At 39.6% G+C, this 17909-nt stretch overlaps 2 protein-coding genes across 2 annotated transcripts in view; one reads left to right on the forward strand and one right to left on the reverse strand.

The window, feature by feature from the left end:
- ccni2 (cyclin I family, member 2) overlaps positions 1 to 7703 on the forward strand; it is an 8016-nt gene extending 313 nt beyond the window's left edge. The window contains exons 2-6 of the mRNA XM_035666196.1: positions 307 to 441; positions 1111 to 1185; positions 1328 to 1468; positions 4665 to 4964; positions 5774 to 7703. Coding sequence (XP_035522089.1) covers positions 307 to 441; positions 1111 to 1185; positions 1328 to 1468; positions 4665 to 4964; positions 5774 to 6109 — 987 coding nt within the window. The 3' untranslated portion in view covers positions 6110 to 7703. The remainder of the gene's footprint in view (positions 1 to 306; positions 442 to 1110; positions 1186 to 1327; positions 1469 to 4664; positions 4965 to 5773) is intronic.
- Positions 7704 to 9376: 1673 nt separating this feature from the next.
- Positions 9377 to 17909, reverse strand: part of sept8a (septin 8a) — a 30625-nt gene continuing 22092 nt past the window's right edge. Inside the window, exons 7-10 of the mRNA XM_035666194.1 lie at positions 13868 to 14036; positions 13555 to 13687; positions 12388 to 12557; positions 9377 to 10199 (exon numbers count right to left, since the gene is read on the reverse strand). Of these exons, the coding sequence (XP_035522087.1) occupies positions 10196 to 10199; positions 12388 to 12557; positions 13555 to 13687; positions 13868 to 14036 (476 nt within the window). The 3' untranslated portion in view covers positions 9377 to 10195. The remainder of the gene's footprint in view (positions 10200 to 12387; positions 12558 to 13554; positions 13688 to 13867; positions 14037 to 17909) is intronic.

Raw genomic sequence — 17909 nt, forward strand, 5'->3', positions numbered from 1 at the left:
GACCCCAACAAATGTCACATCATGATTTTTAATAGATTTTTCAGAGAAAATAAAAATTGTAATGCAAAAATGATTATTCCCACTAATCATGAATCATATTGCAATATCTGTCAAAATAATAACATGATTTTTGGGTTTGTTTGTGTTTTTTTTTTTTTTAACCATAGGAATCTGGTTGTTAATGGTCGTAAATATTCCATTGTGGAAAAAAATGCTAATCTGAAACAAGTTAAGTATTTGCTTTAATAACGTCTGACGTCTAATCTTTCATTTATTAACCAATGGTTGTCTCTTTTGACCGCTCAGGGCGCTGACATCTCTTCATCCCAACACCAAGAAATGATCCTCTGGCTCGGAGAGATGAGCAGGCTGTTCCAGTTCTGTCCAGAGACCTTTGCACTGGGGGTCTGTGTCCTCAATCGACTGCTGTCTACTGTCAAGGTAGACGGCTGCAAAGCATGATAATGGTTTCCAACTAGCGTCCTTTCAGAATAAATAAAAAATAATAGAGATTTTCCCCCAGTAGTAAAAAAAAAAATGCATAAATGGCTGCATAGTACGGTAATAGACAACACTTTATTCTTCTTCTTTGGTCCATTGACCCCTGAGCTAATGGTCCAAATCTCTATTCAAAGAAAGAAACACGTCATCTGTATTTGACGTCGGATTGTACTCTTAATAGGGCTGCACAGTGAATCGTAAATAATCAACTCTTTACTTTGGTCCATTTACATGCACATTTGACTGTATAAAGTGCATTTAAATTTAGTTTGACTCAGCAGCTGCACAAATCAAAACCTAAATGATAAAATGAGCTACTAGTTTGCTTTGCGGAGACAGAGATGATAGTAGTGCAAATCTGTCCTCTCACTATGACCTAAGAAGTATAATTGTCCTATTAAAGGACACATATTTCTGATCACCACTAGAATTGATCGTTGATGAGAAATACCAAACTAAATGTGCTCATTTCCTAAATTCTCTTACTGATAGTCAGAATATGTTAAAGCAGTAAGAAAAAAAAAAAGGATCTGATTCCTGATGTTTGTTTCTTCTATCCATGCAATTGTGTGCTTCATAAGAATTAAATGGAGCCTTTTTCTTTCTCAGGCCCAACCAAAATACCTGAAATGCATCGCTTTTACCTCGTTGGTCCTGGCTGCCAAAATCAATGAAGAAGATGAGGTAAGATTTTCCTTTTTCTTTTTTCTTTGTAAGGATTCAAAAAGCAGAACATGTCAGATAACAAAAAAAGACACCCACGTCAATGCTACTTCAAAACAATACATTTATTTGCTTCCCTTTTTGTTGGTGTCTGTTTAAACAGGTAATAGGCTCTGTTAAAGACCTGGTTGTGCAGAGCGGATGCAACTTTTCAACAGCGGAGATTCTTCGCATGGAGAGGATCATTCTAGACAAGCTTCACTGGGACTTGTACACCGCAACACCAGTCGACTTCATTCACATAGTAAGTCAGAATTCAGCAGAAAGACAGGCAAACGTAACTGGGTTTTTGTTTTTTAGTTTTTTGTTTTTTACTGGACCTGAGCGATCAGAGCATCTCATAGTGCGCCGGCTGGACTTTGAGATGCTTTGTGAACTCAGGTCCCTGGTCTTGCCTAAAAACACAGCAGTACAAAAGCACACATTTAAACCATTATGCTTGCTTCATGTTTGCTTCAAGATGGTGTTTATGAACCCTCACACCCCCTCTGCCCCCCACATTTTAGAAATGGTCCTAGTACAGATTGTGCATTATAAGATTTCACTCATTGTGCCCATTATTATTATTATTATAAACTCCAGTCAGTCCTGATTGGAGTGTGTCCTTTCCTTTTTAATAATCACTGTGGCAAAGAAGGGAACATAAAATAATTCCTCTCTCTAATGCGAGTAATAAAATCAGTCTTATTAGTGTATGTTAAATTTACATTTGGTTTTCTAATGCTTGAGAATAAAATATTATTAAATATTGGTTTAAACAATAATAAAAACAGTTTGCTAAACCTGAAAAGACATTTTATTGTCTTTGTACACTTCACTCAGTAGTTTTAAAGATCTATTCTAACAGAATAAATCACCTTTCTTGAACTGCTAACTCTAAAAGTCACTGCTTTTAGTGCCATATCTTTTATTTAAATGCTTAATAAAGGCCCATTTTAAAGTTCTACATTGCCAGCAATCTGCAGCTTCAGTGCAACAGTAACAATATTGGACTTGAAAACCGCACACTAAACAAACCCAAGTTACAGTACAAACCCAGGCCAATTACCAGAAATCTGTGTTTGCGGACCAAAAAAAAAAAAAAAGCAACAAAGACACATTTTCAGCACGCGGTCTGAATAGAGCTGTGTGAGATTCCTCGAACCATGTTAAGTCTGCGTTTTGCAAGCTGCCAGCAAAATAACAGGCGTGTTGCACATCAGGCCAAGGCACTTCTGACTAACTCTACCTGCAGCACCCACAGCGGGAACCCAAACCCTCCAGTAACAGACGATGCGGGTCATTAGCGTGTCTATAACATGCTGTGAATTGTAATGTCAAAGAAAGGTTTGTCACCGTTTAAAAAAAAATAAAAAATAAATCCCATGCTGTTAACCAGCTTATGGCATAATATTGGTTTCACAGCACGGACCTGTTTACTGTAGTTTAATCATTAAAACCCTCACACCTAATTGCCTAAAGTCTTCACCACTGACTGTCAACAAACAGACATTACTGAGGTCCCTTCATGCTGTTGGGGCTCAGGGCTTTTATTTTTATGAATGCAGCCCAAAACATTCTTGACAAATAGTTTACACATTGTATTGATCCACACTATTCAAAAGGATTTTAATTGGGACGACTTCCTCAGTTTGTTTAGGGATACGATAAATCCAGATACACACACACACACACATCTCAAATAAATCTGACAGTGATATTTCTAGAAGATATTGATTTACTCGGTCAAGAAATCCCTTCAGTTGACGTCTTGTCGTCCATTCTGATCAGTAATGTTGCCCCGGGCCAAAGGACAATCTGCGTTCCCACAGCTAATAGATAACAGCGTTTAGATTTGTTTTGATATTGAAATTGACGGAGGACTGATGCATTTTCTTAAAGCCACAAACCATAAACTGTCACCCCCCCCCAAAAAAAAAGCAGCTTGGCACATTTGGACTGATTTTTTTTTTTGTGTCTTCTGTGAAACTAGAAATGGCACTTTCCCCTTCTGTTACGGTTTGTGGAACTGAGTAATATTAGTGTCCATAGGTTTACAGTGTGTGGAGTTATTATTGTGTGTCTATTATTGTCCTAGCACTTCACATTAGGTATTACAAAAATCCAAGACTTTTTCTTTTAAAATAAAGAGACATAATGTATTAATAAAAACTATAATAAAATAAAGACATTTTCTCTTTTTTATACTATTCAAATAAATACTTTATAACTATACTGTAAGTATACTGTAATTACATTCCCCCTGCACTGAAGAATTCCCCTTTCCTAAATAATTCTCCATTGTCTATAAAACAGCAATCCATAAAATCTATCAATTATTTGTCCACCATGACACTTTGATATGATTTAAACAAGACGATTTACAGAGATGCCTTTTGCCATTACGTCTCAATATGCTCCAACATCCAAGTAAAATTCTATTTTATTTTGAAAGGCAGAGTCAGCTATGTGATGCTCAAATCTTTCAGGCTGTATCAGGGCTGTCGGAAACTAAACACACAATTTTCCTTGTTTGCTACATTACCCTGAATTCCCGACATTTCCAAAAATGGAGTGAAGAGGGAAAACTTGAGGAGGAAGGGATTTTTAGAAAGAGCAGCTGTTTTTTCAGCAAAAAGGTGTTCACTTTGGCACCACATTGCTGAGTCTACCTCCCAGTAAATTCCACTTCCTTTTTAAAAAACCCATGGCTTAATTTTGCTACAGAGTAAGAGACAAACTAAAGCAAATGAGCCGAACACGACGTGAGTGAAAACTGTGACAAACATAAGAAGAATGCTTTGATATTTTTCAAGGGAAAACCAGGAAATCACTTTAGCGTTCTCCATTGAAACCAAGGGACAGAGCTCCTTTGGTTTCAATGAAGTGAGCCAACAAGCTGTTAGCTGGAGAAAAGTCAAGTTAAAAGTCAAAGCGTCTTTTTTTTTTTTCTTTTTCTTTTTTTTGAACACCGAGCCCCCACTCAGGTTGGGATTTACAGTTCCTGCCTACAAATGGGAACACAGAAAAGCACTGCACGTACGATACAATACGAACAAGATTACTATGATTCCTCAGGCAAAACGGGAGGGTCTTGATTAGTAAAACCTGATAGCGGGATTCACTACCTGCTACTCACACCCGCTAAGTGTCTTCCTGCACAGAGCCCCAGGTTTGGACGCTTTTACAGTAGCTTTTAATGCAGCAATGAACACTTGAGACGAGTAGAGAATCAGCAAAGTGACGGTGTCCTGTGTGGTTGAAGGGATGAACAATGTGTTGACTTATTTTGTTTGTCAGATATGCATGGTTGGACGTTAAATGCACTGGTATATTTCATGTTAAGAATAATGAAGTAATGGAGGGGGTTATGGGATGACCAATGAGACAACAATGACATCGTTACGCTAAACGTTTTGGTCTCGTTCCTCTTCGCTTCTCTGCCTACATCTCTGGTCCAGTTCCATGCCCTGCTCGTCTCGGGCCACCCTCACCTCGTTCCGTCCATTGGGCTCGGCTCCGGCGTCGGCTGGGACTCGACAACAGACCCCGGTTCGCTTGGCGCCGGGCCGGGGCATCAGAAGAGGCCCCCGGGCTTCCAGGCGGCGCTGTGGACCAGGCAGGTGCAGCACTGTATGGCCTGCCACCAGCTTTGGCAGTTCAAGGGCTCCACATTGGCCTTGGCCATCATCACTTTGGAGCTGGAGGTGCTGACGCCCGACTGGTTCTCGGTCTTCACCGATCTGCTGAAGAGAGCACAAGTAAGAGAAATGCACAGGCCTGCTGAAGAGTTTTTCTCCATTGTAGCCAGATATATTGGAACCTGTATTTAGGAAACATTAGTTAGTCCACCAGAGAGCACTGACAATAAACACATTTTAAGTAATTCTCGTCAACAATCTCTGGATTTATGTTAAAAAAAACAAATAGTCTTTTATTTTTTTTCAACAAATGACTGCACAGCTTCCAAATATTTGTGAGTCATCGCTGTGCCTCCAATCACTAGAGGGATTTATGTATTGATTAATTGGAGCTGAAAAGGAGGTTTTCAAGTATGTAAGTATTTACACTCTCCTGACAGCCCAGGCACCATGGATTTTTAATGTTATGTAAGCTAGCAGTCGTTGTTTTATATTTAATGTCCCATGCTATTTTTCAAAAACCTTGAGTAATTTTCATCTGTTTATTTTACAAACTTGCGCACCTTCTTTAGCATTTATTTTCATTCATTTTGGACGGTGCTTTCAATGAATGCACCACTAAAAGGCACATTCAGGTCTTCTGCCAAAAACCGACACACATCTTTGGTAAAAGCAGCTGCTTGCACGGCACCACCACTGTCAGGAAAAAAAATCACAAGGGAAGGAGAGGATATCTTAGTGAACTGAAAATACTACAGCACAAACCTGCACAAACGTTGTCAATATACGCAGTCCTGCGTCCTCAAATACACAAAACTTACCACTGCAACATCAGAATTCTTTCTTTAATAATCTGAAAGGTAATCTGTGGTTGCATCTCGTTCCTGCTTGTAGCATTTGACCCATTTTGATGCCTCTGCTCTTCCCAGGTGGACAGTAGCGAGTTCATCCACTGCAAAGAGATAGTGGACCAGTACCTACACAGCCTGGAGTTCTCCCTCCCGGCCAATGCGGTCTACATCTTCGACAGCGCCCAGATCCAAGACGAGGAGCGAGCCCCGAGCCCCACGCAGCCCCTCAGGCACGCCAGGAGGGCGCAGGGCAGCGGAGAGCAGGGGGACTCTGATGAGTATTACGACGGTTTTTGGTGTCTGTACAACGAGGAGACGACTCCAGGGGCGGAGGGGAAAGGCGCCGAGGGCTTGTTCGCTTCCCAGCAGAAAAACGCCTCGCCTTGCCCACCGCTGCACCCTGCCGTCAACTAATCAGACATTTATTCACACCGACCACCTCTTTACAAGTGCTCAGCGCTCCCATTTCACAGTGAGAATGTAATGAATACTGTAACAAAGCACATTTTACGGCCTCAATATTGTAAGTTTCACTGGGCACTCAGACTTTAATCCAGATGTTACTCACCTGCCATGACATTTAGGAACTGATACTAAAGATTTAAGAAAAGGCAGGACAAAATGTTCTCTATGGCCTGGCTGGGGTCAGATTTAAATATTGTTTTAGAACCTTTTGTGCAGTTGTCTGCACCTAAATGTGAATCTGGAGGTGTTTCTGCGTCAGTGTTCGCGTCAGCCTCTTATCCGGATGCCATAACTGATTCTTTTGTGTTGACGCGCAGTTGAGGAGAGAATGTGGGCACTTGTTGAGCCTGACTGAATCAAGATTTGAATGTTTCTCCTTGGTGAAGAGTTATTGGTCCATTAAGTTCTCTACCTTTTTTCTACATATTTGTTTTCTACTTTTTAACCTACCTGTACTTTATATCCACCGCAAGTTTGGTCTAACAAGTTGAGGGGTTAAGGTGTGTGTGTGTGTGTGTGTGTGTGTTTTTGAGTGTGGTTGAGGCCAAGAATGGCTTTTTTTTATGTTTGAGAGTTGATCCTGATTTTGTTCAGAGGGTATCTTGGTGCTCAGGTTCCACCCAGAACCACATAGCACTTTGAGATTGACAAGCTTTTTTCTTTTTTCTTTTTTTTTAATGCAAATAATTATATTTTTTCACAACCTTTTTATTATTTTAATCTCTTACTTACTTGTACTAAACATTCTTGTGCTGTGTTTTTATTTACCAGTTATTTACAGAAGTTGCATTTGACAAAAAAAAGCTTTAATTTCACGACTAAATGCTGCAAATGATTTTATTTCATGAATGCTTCCGCCTATGTTGATTTTTACTTTATGCAACTGTTTTTACATATCAAACAAGTGTACCTTTTTGGGAGATTAGTTCAACACTAGAGAAGAATGACAAAAAAAAAAAAATTGGTTGCTTTGACATCATGAGATTACCAGATCCAGCATCAATGTTCTCATTTAAATGTTCAATATATTTTCTTATTACATACTGTATGAGAGCACCAATAATCATACCACAAATATTTGTCATATTATTGATAATGAAGTATCTGGATAAAAGTATCCTTTTTTTGTAAATACCTCCTAGTTCTGTCATATGTCAGTCTCATCATGTAAGACATGTAAGCTGAACATATGTTTCGATTCAAAACTGTATTTAATGTAGGCTCATACATGAACAGGTAGTGTCCAAACAGTTGAAGCCTGAAGACATTAAACAGACTTTTTTTATTTTCATTCTTTGACTCTAGGCTGCTGAAATTGTTACTGTGTTCAGGAGGAAAACCAGCAACGTTATCTTTAATGTGAACTGGTTACTGTCAGTTTTCTCCACTGTAAAAGTCTACTTTGGTTCAACCAGTTAAGCTGGATGCAACACCAGTGACCAATATAAAGGTTGTTGTTTTGTTTTTTCTCATTCCTTCATTTACTGAGGCAGCTAATCTTATTGTCTGGTCAAACACAGAAATAAAGCTATGACTTCAAAAGTCTAAAGTGTTGTTTTCTGGTTCGTCAACTTCAAGTTCTCAAGCCTTCATCTCTTAAATCCTTGAGTAAACCTCCCAAATGACTGAAATCACCAAGGTGTGCCACCATGTTGTCCTATATGTAGAACAGACTGTCGGAGAGTCATTATCACTTGAGTGCGTTGGTGTACTAAAGGAACAGAGAGCTCTGAACAGACGGTACTGCTGGATGAGATCCAGTGAGCCCTGCAGGTGGCGGACAGAATAATAATAGTGCTGGCAGGGACTTCACAGTAAACACAAAAACCATTACATGGGGAAGATCTTATAGTAATATGCTGCAACTTCCTCTCTCTGTTTCCAATAAATCACACGCTCTGTGTTAAATAAACATAATGCAGGAAATGACTCAAAAAATGAGCAGTGGTTGAAGTGGTCACCTTGGGCTCTATCAAACTGTGGTGGGTGTTTTTTTTTTTAAAGCTGTTTTCTGATGTTTTACCAACCAAGCCATGAATCATTTGACTGAGGAAATAATTTACAGATGAACTGATAATGAAAACAATCTTTAGTTGCAGGCCGAATACATTAGTTATTCTAAATTATTACTGACCCAACCAAGCAAAAACAGTACTGTTTGTGTGTCATGTCAATAGAACAGTGTTTAGTATTTAAATGAGCAAGTACTCGGCTAGAATGTCCTAACACAACCTACATCACCCACTCTATGTTGCAAACTTTTAGCATTTTTATACTAGAATGAGGAAAAGCTGCCAAGGAGATGAAGCTGTTACTGAGTGTTGAAATTCTGCCATTTTAAGCAGTTTTAAACAAAAGCAACAGCTGGCTGCAGTTTGTGTTAACACGCATACTGTATACACACATACACACACAAACTCAACCAACATCAGCCCCCTTTCACACACTTCATCCACTGACAAGCAAAGTCAATAAATTTTACATATTTCTTACACCACACATTTTTCTCTCCACCTCTGGCAAACACACTGTAAACGTGCCGTTTTGCACACACTCACACTCCCATCCACAAGCTTAGGTCAGCAGCCCGGTTGTGAAAGCGGGGAGGACTGTGTGCAGACTGAGCACACCTCCCTCGGCTCTTTAGTTAGGGATCGCTAAACAGGAAATGGCGCTCCTCAAGCAGACAGCTGTTTGGGTTACAGATGAGGCTGACAGCCACTGCGTGTTGCCTTTGTGTGTGTGAGGGAATAAGTGTCTTCACCTGCCTGTGTTTTCCTTTCATCTCCCTACCGGATGAATATCGTCAAACAAATCATGGCAGAGAGACACATCAAAGTCGGGAGGGGGGGGGGGGTTTGCATTTATTTTCAACGACAGACAGTAAATACAGCTGCTCTCTTCTCTCCATCTCTGAGTGTAAACTCTTCTACAGCGAGCTGAGGCTTCTATGTTTTCCTGAATCCTCTCTGTGTGTGCGTTTGTGTGTGTGTGCATACTGGCTTCATGTTTGTGTCCACTGTCACAACACTCACATCAAGGCGATCACTCATGGTTTACAATAAAGTTACATTACTTATGGACAATGTACACCGTCATATGTGCTTCTTACAATAATATCATATTCAAAAACTAGTACATTTTGCATATTAAGCTGGGAAAGCTCTAGAAAATATTCACATACATGTATAGAGTTAATATGAAACAGCACCAGAATATTGCATACGTTTTTATTAAGACTTAAGACTAAGTTTGAAGTTGTCAGTACCTATGTATATGCAGTGATATATACACAGTATACAGGTACTCAGTTTTATTGCTTGACATAATGCTATTTAAATGTATTATTTGGGCTCATTTGATACAGGATTTATTCTACTGTGAACTGTACTTAATATAAATTCTAAAGATTATAGAAAGGTTAACAGACATACCACAACTGGACAACATTTCAAACAGCTCGTGTATTTAAAAATACTTAAGGAAAGGCTTTGTTTCATGATATCTTCAATTATTAATTTGAATGTCAGTCCTATAAAATCTAGCTCATCATAATTATATATTTTTTTAAATACATCTTGAATGGTTTCAAATGACTTGCCCGCTGTGTTACACTGTAGTACCCAAAAGGTTTGAAGGGCTTCTCGTTTCTGTGTGAATAGTTGATGGCAAAAAAATCTTTAAATCACAACATAGAAAAACAAAATGCATATATATAAAAAGTGTCCAAAAAAACAACAAAACAACAAAAAACAGAGAATGAAAGATCCTGAACAAATGAGATGGCCACTGTTGGCAATTTCCTCTTTATCTCTCACCATCTTTCCCTCTTTTCTCCCCTGTGGCTTCATCACCATCATCATCATCATCATCATCACCATCATCCTCAGTGTCTTTGGTCCATGTGCACAATGTCAAGATGGAATGTCAAAACAAAAAAACAAACAAACAGACAAAATAAACAGGTGTTGTCGTTGTATGGTGATGGAGGACAAATCCATGGTCGTGTGTGGGAGGGTATACAGCGCCCATAAATTAACTGAAAAACAATGACAAACAATAAACAAAATAAATTGAATGAATAAACAACTACTTTATGGAAATAATAAATGAGTAATGAAAAGATTTACAGCTTTACAGACAACTAATAAAGGAGCACTGAAGCAAAGAGGTGCTGCAGTTAGAGTAAATACCAGTGCTTGTGTTAGTGAAGAGAAAACAGAAGTGTGAGCCATCACCACTACATTCAATATGATGTAGTTAATCTGTCAGTGGGGGGAGCTGTACGTTCTCCTTTTCAAACATCACTCCTGAATGCTACATTTAATCTGCAATAAAGTTTAATATCAATACGTTCCCTCAAGTGGGTCAAAAGAGCAGATTAAGGATCTGTGGAATCGCTTTACTAAACCTCAAAATGGAAGATCAGTTTTCCTACAGCAGCGCTGATAAAGTGTGTGAGCAGCCACAAGATGGAGCCACATGTCCTCATATGAGTTCTCACATTTCAGGCCTCAGACATAAACTGCGTCCAGTACACTTCACTGTCGCTGCACATCATTTGTCCAAAGCTCAGCGTACGTTTTCAGATCATTTTCCGACCTCCCAGACAGCCATCAGCTTCAGTTATTCTCAGCACAGCTTGAAGCTGAACTCACAGGCACAAAACTATATTTACAGTTGTCTCATTTTTCTAGGATTTCTTCTGAAAAAACTTCCTTGGTGGTGCGGTGATGGGAAACACTGCACAAAGCTACAAAGCAGCTACCTGAACATTACACCCATATGTGACGGGTATATGTGCTGTAATTGATGATGCTGTGACGGCAGGGATTTGCACCCATTCAGCCACAAGATCTTTAGTGTTGATGTTGGCTGATGAGGCCGGGCCTTCAGTCTGCAGTCCAATTTTTCCAAAAGAAGTGTTAAATAGCATTGAGGTCAGGAAGCAGTCAAGTTCTTACAAACCAAACTTGAAAAAACATTTATTTATAGCGCTCAGGTCTGATGAACAGGTCTGTCTACATACTTTTGGCCACAGAGTATATGCATTCAAGGAATTTTTAAACTACTACTACTACTACTCTACGTACTATAGACAAGAAAGTAAAGGTGACATGGCGTCCACTGCAATGTGTCACTGAATAATGAGCCTGCAACATGTCTGCCGGTGTCACACTACACTGACAGGAACAGGAACCAATGGCTGTCTGGAAAAATAAAGAAAATGGTCTGCAGTGCAGTGAAATAAAAAGTCTGAATTCTAGTTACACCTGCGTGTGTGTAAGCACCATCAGCATACCCCTGACTGAAAATCAGTTTAGCACTGTGTGAGCCGCATTCTGCATCACCTATTTATAAGCCAAGCTTTCGATTGCCTCGGCGAGTGAGTTCACTGACTCCTCCCTGAATATCCTGAATAATTAGAGCGAGGCAAAAGGAAAGAGTGAAAGGACAGGAAATGTTAAGCTTGGGCAGGACAAAAAGGGGAGGAAGTTTCCTTAACACATGCCAGGCATTTATAATAGCTTAAATGCTTGTGTGTTGGAGATAGGTCGACAACTGCGCAGCACATTCTGTTAAAGGTTCGTTGCGGCAGAATGCAAACCTCCTGCTAAAAGAACTTGTGACAGGGGTTAGAGAGCACGCAGAGAAGAGACGAGACAAGCTGGTGTACAAAGAAGGAAATCATTTCAGGATTTAAGGCACAGATTAAGAAACGACAGGGTTAGTCCAAAAAAAGGAGCAGGGTTGGAAAAAGCAGCTTTCTGGTATGGAGAATAGAATGAGGTGAGTGTAGGGATGGGACGATATACGATATTAGTGTATATCCTGATAAAATACACTATTGTGATAATCATGAATATCTTGACGTGGCTGGACTAGAAAAAGCTGTCCAGCTCACCAGCATACAGTCCCAGAATGATTTCCTGATTTATTTTCAACATGGGGATAAAGAGGAGCCCACGTCTTTCCAGTCATTCCAAAATCCTAATCCTGTCACCGTGGATGAAGGCTCGGCTCGCCCATTTAATCTCCCACCAAAAGAAATGGAATGAAATGGTGTGGAAATGGTTGGATTCCAAAATAAAGAACAGAACAAGTAAATGTTCATGATTATCGCGATAATATTGTGTATTGCGATTATTTTGGCCAAGATAATCGTTACATTTTCGTATCGTCCCATGCCAAGGTGAGTGAGTGATAGAGAGAAGGGACTGACTTACTTTTTCTTGTCCTTGTCTTTCTTGAGGGGCTGGGATAAGGAGAGCGTCTCGGCTGCCACCTTCTTCCTATTGAAGGCGTTCATCTCCTCCTCCAGGTCTCTCCGCTTCTCCTCCACCTTCCTCTTCTCCTCCTGGTGCATCCGCTTCAGCTGCTCGAACTTGTCGTGCAGCTGAGAGGGAAGGAGGAGCGCAGCGGTGGTGATGGACAGAAATTAGGTAAAAAGAAAAGATATTAGGAAGTTAGAACAGGTACATGAACACCCTTTCTGAAGTTTATTTCATAAGGATGTTATGAAAAATTCCTAATTACCCACATCCCTCAATACATAAGTTTCAAGGAACCATCAAGTTAAATGCTCCAATCTCTTTGGGCAAATTCAAAGAATTGGTAAATGACTTAGATGTCGAGGCCTGTGAATGCTTCAAATAGTGTTACCATGACGTCTTTTAACTTGAATATGTTATTATTTATCATTTTACAATTGAGGCATACCTTTTCTTGAGTTTCAACACTGCACTTTATGACTTTTGATGATTGTTTTTACCTTTTTTGAGTATATATTTTTATTGTTTTATTGTATGCATGTTGTGAATCGAAAATGAAACCTCTGCCTCAATGGGTTCCCCGTGGCTAAATAAAGGTTCAATAAAATTAATAAATAAAGATTTGTCACTGGGCTGTAGTGCTAGGCGGTATGACAAATTAATATCATGCTATTTTTTAAGATTCTGGTGGTTTGTCACAGTCTATTTCAAAATGTATGCATGACTGGCCCTTTATATAGGTCTATAGTGGCTTATGCTATTGTGAGGAGTACATAGAATATATAGTATATATATATATAGGGTTTTATTGGCCCAACAAAATGATACAATATGTGAAGGAATCAGAAAAATATTGCTTCCTTTTCAAAACTAGATATTTTACAACAATTGTACAAACAATATAAAGAGACATAAAAAACTCAAAATATTTAAATGTTCTGTTGCACAAGAAATCAATTAGTTGCAGCAATTGTTTCAACTATGCACTCATTCAACTATGAAAAGCGGTTCATCGAGCATATCGCCCAGCACTACTGATCAATATTTTCTGACCTTCTGTCCTCGGTGCTGCTGTTGTGCCACATTACCACACACACACACACACACACACTTTTGACTGACCTCTCTCTCCTTTTCTTTCAGTTCTGCTTCCGTCTCTTTTACTTTGTTGACAAACATTTGTCGCATTTCTTCCTCTTTACGCTGCAGGTCCCCCAAGAACTCTTTCCTCTTGGCCTCATATGTCTCTTGAAGACTGGAGAGAAGAATAGACAGGATAGAGGACAGAGTGAAAATAGACAGGAAAGGATTAGGCATTGTCTCTAAACAATACAGACTCTCCCTGCGGTTGACACACCGTCAACCGCGCTCTGTGGTTTTGGATTTTGTGTGCGTGGGCGAGTGTGTATGCTCTTCCACTCTTCAAGCACTCTACCTGAATGGCTGGCTGTCAGGATCCGTATCCTTAAAGCCCATCTCCTCCAGCTTACAGCGTCGGTACAGTTCATAGTGGCGGGCGTGGGTCTGCTCCCTCAGATCCTCCATGTTGACCCTGATCAGCATCTCTCGGAGTTTTACAAAGTCGCAGTGACTCTCGTTCTCGACTGAAGGAAGAATACACACTAGAATTAGTACAGCAGTTGCGGATCAGGTGATCATCTTAGTTACTTCCAATGAATGTTTGTATTAGAGTGTTTTGTTTATGATTATGCTACAAATATGCAGCCATGTCTTGTTTCAAATTCTGAGTCTTTGCTATTTGCTTTTATTCTGTGCCTGGCTGTCTTTTTCATTGCTTTCAACTTATTTTAACACCCCATCTGTCAACCAGTTACCCTCCCTTCCTCTCCATTTCTCTCTCGAAAGCAGGAAATCATTCCACAGCTCTACAGGAATGTGAAGTAGTCACTGGAGAAATCACATTTGGAATCCATTAAATTAAACCAGTTGATAAATTGAAAGAAAGAAAGAAAGATATTCTGCACTTTTTGTGGCAAGTGATTTTAAGAACTTCAATTTAGTTTCACGTCTGAGTGACTCTCACACTTAAATGAATTCATGGTGGGGAAAGGGCAGGAAGCGTTTCCTGCCCTGACACTGACAGCAGGGAAGCCCTGGGCGTCATTTCCGTTCTGATGAAGCCCTTTTACTCATAGGTCACCTCATTTACTCCATCGCCACAATATGGGCTAAAAACGATTTTTTTTTGTCGATGTGGGAAGGGCAAATGGACAGGGGCGCCTGAATGTGGACTGAACCCGTCTCTACTGTGAATCAACCACCGGTCAAATGTGGTCTGGATAAAACAAGTGAGAAATAATATGGCACTGCATATGCTGCTAGTCAGCCACAGGGTTTCTGCAGGATTCACCAAGTTAAATTTAAGACTTTTTAAAACATTTGTAATATCACATAAATTATCATACCAGCCAAAGTGTAAAAGTATGATGGAAAAGTTGGGACAATAAGGCATAGAACTATCATGATGGTCTTGACTACTAGCGTTAATTGAGTGAATACTCAAGTAGTATTGAGTGAATACTAAATTAGTAGTTAAGTAGTTCCAGTAAATCTGTCTGTTCATTGTTGATGAATCCACTGAAATAAATTAAATTCAGTCCTTCAGTGCCTTATCCTCTGAACATCACAGGATGGCGACTGTAACACACAAGCTGCAAGAATCACACCGCCTGTCTGAACTTACTGATACTACCGGTATGAATAAGCAATCATCTCACATCCCATTCCCTATTCAGTGCAGCCGACAGTAAGTGACACATGCCCCATTTTGTTAGTGAAAGTCTTGATATTGATGACAATGACATGGCTGGATAGCTAGCTAGTCTTGTTATTACTTGCATAAGTGACCATGGTAGGAATTCTATATAATGAAAAGTGGAATAATGCCCTTCGAGGACAACAGGGAGGCAAGAACTGTCAGGCGCGCAGTGGGGTACACTTCGTCGGGCATTATTTCTTACTTGTATCACATTTTTTCAGTAAGGAGGTATACAAATAGTTAACATATTGCCTATGGGCTAAGGGAGGCAAAATGCCTTTTGCAAACTATGACTTAAAGACCTGCAGATACCCTGCAGCCAGAATCATTTCTACTGGCTCTCTTCTTCTGTAGAAAAAAAGAGGTAAAGAAAAATCACTCCTCCCTTTATAAAATAAAGTTTTCCCTTTGTGACGTTATTTTATTCCATTCATGGACTTGATAATACCTTCATCTATAGTCTATGTGGAAACTTGGAAGCTAATAATCATTTGATATGCTCAATCTCCCCCAACTTTTAAATACAAAGTAATAAAAACCTGGAGCACCACCTAGAGCAGCTTTGATCCAGTGTAGAACTTGATACATCAGCCGGCTAATCGAGGAAAAACTCTCATTAAAATGGGAATGCGCTGTCGGAGGGAAAAACAACTTTCCTCTTTTCAGGAAGTTAATGTGGTCAACCTGTTAGCAATCCTCAGAAAGATGCTACAAAAGACCTTTTCTGTTGTCTCAGATCTGGGGTGTGTGTGTGTGTGGTGGTCTAGGGCACGTGCCTTCCAGGAGCATATGCCGTGATCCCCTTGGATAGCAGTGGTGCAGAATGAGATGTACGTTGTGTTTAAATACCACCACAAGCTGTGAGCTCTGTGGATGTTAACACAGCAATAATTATATTGAAAAAGTCCATTAAGATGGCATTTAGCTTCTCCTAGTGGAAAATGCTGGGAAAGCAGCCTGCAGTGCATGAAATTGAACAACAATGTAGCATTAAAAAAATGCAACAGTCAAAGTTCCTGAACAACCCAAATGTTCAACCAAAAGAAATGACTTTCTTTCATTAAAAGAGAACAAAAAAAAAAAAAGTAAATTTTTTAAAGATGTGAAATAGGAGCCGTGATGCAGCTGTCTTATTTTTACACAAATTTGCTGGTTGACCACACATCATTAGTGGGAATATACGAGTTAAAAACAGAAATGAAGTGTTCTCTGGGGCTGCATCCAGGCTACTGAAATTGCCTGTTCATTTGGCATCTAATAGCCCCTCTGTACTGGCCCCCCGCTGAGGATTGAATGAGGGCCAATCCTCTGACTGACTGCAGCACTGAGCCCTCAAGATATCGGAGCACAGGGCTCTGCAGACACACACACACACACAAATACACAGAAGCATGAGAACGGAAACATACAGAAACATAAAAATGGAGGAGAATAGATGAATGGTTGCAAATAAATCTGCAGTATAAATTTGAAAACACCATGTTGCAGACAGAGTGGTAGACAAATAGCATGGTGAATAAAGTTAACATATGTGGTAGACCCTGGTCCTCGAATTATGTGTACCACCAGTGGTACGTGAGTCCCTAAATACTAGACAATTCAGAATAAAACTACTTAAACTATGAGATCACTTGAGTGTCATTTAAAATAAGTTTTGCAATTCCGGTAATAATTTGTCTCAATATAAGCCTGCTACGAACATCCATGAACGTAGCACACTCATGCGTCACAATTAATGATGATCAAAAATTCGATGGCAAGGTAGTAGGTGGATGGAAAATCAATGGTTCAAAAAACACTGCAACTGTGGCTCCAGATGGGAACTATGGGAAGAAAAGTGTGGACCAGAGGACCTCCCCACTTAATGATCTCCAGTTGAACTAGTAGAACTGGTTCCGTTCAGGATTCAACNTCTGAGGTGGTACGTTGTGTAAAATCACCATTCACCATCTGGAGGCCATGAATGTCTATACAATATTTGTTAGCAATAAATCAAATAGTTGTTGAGATAGTCAAGTGGTGGACCAAATGACCAGCCCACTGTCAGACCAATATTGCCCTCGACAGAGCCAAAGGAGCTCAATATCTTGATTTTCACATCTTTTTTTATTCATGAATTTCTAGATATTATCATTGTTAAGAGTTTATCTCTAGATGGGTTTTGGTGGGATAGTCTGAGGCAAAACTCCAGGAATTACTTCGACTCATACGTAAGAGCCAGTGAGGACACGTAGATGATTTTGGATTCTCATGAATTAACAAACAAGATGACCAATAAACTAAACCTAAGGTTGAATGATAATATTCAGTATAATTTAGTAGCTTTCAGTGAAAGAAAGTTATAATTCATTGTTTACCACAGTTCTACTGTCTAAATTACTCATAAAAAAATAAAAACACATCAATTTGAAGTTTTTGATATGTGAAGTATAATAGTAAATAATCGTTCATTGTACTGAACATCAGTTCATTTTATGTGATTTGACATAACTGCCATATTGTCTAATGTAATCTACAACTGAGAATCAGATTCAAAGTAAGTGTAACAACATCCATGTTCACATACAAACTACAATATGTGTGCACAGTTGAACTAACAGTAGGCTGCAGAGAATAAATATCAGGGGTCTGCTATATGTCACAGATGTCTAGAGAGATAACAGAGCATCAAGATCCTGAGGGAAGACACACACACACA

Source organism: Morone saxatilis, unplaced genomic scaffold, assembly GCF_004916995.1.
Source record: "Morone saxatilis isolate NCDOM2014 unplaced genomic scaffold, NCSU_SB_2.0 Contig20, whole genome shotgun sequence".
Lineage (NCBI taxonomy): Eukaryota > Metazoa > Chordata > Actinopteri > Moronidae > Morone > Morone saxatilis.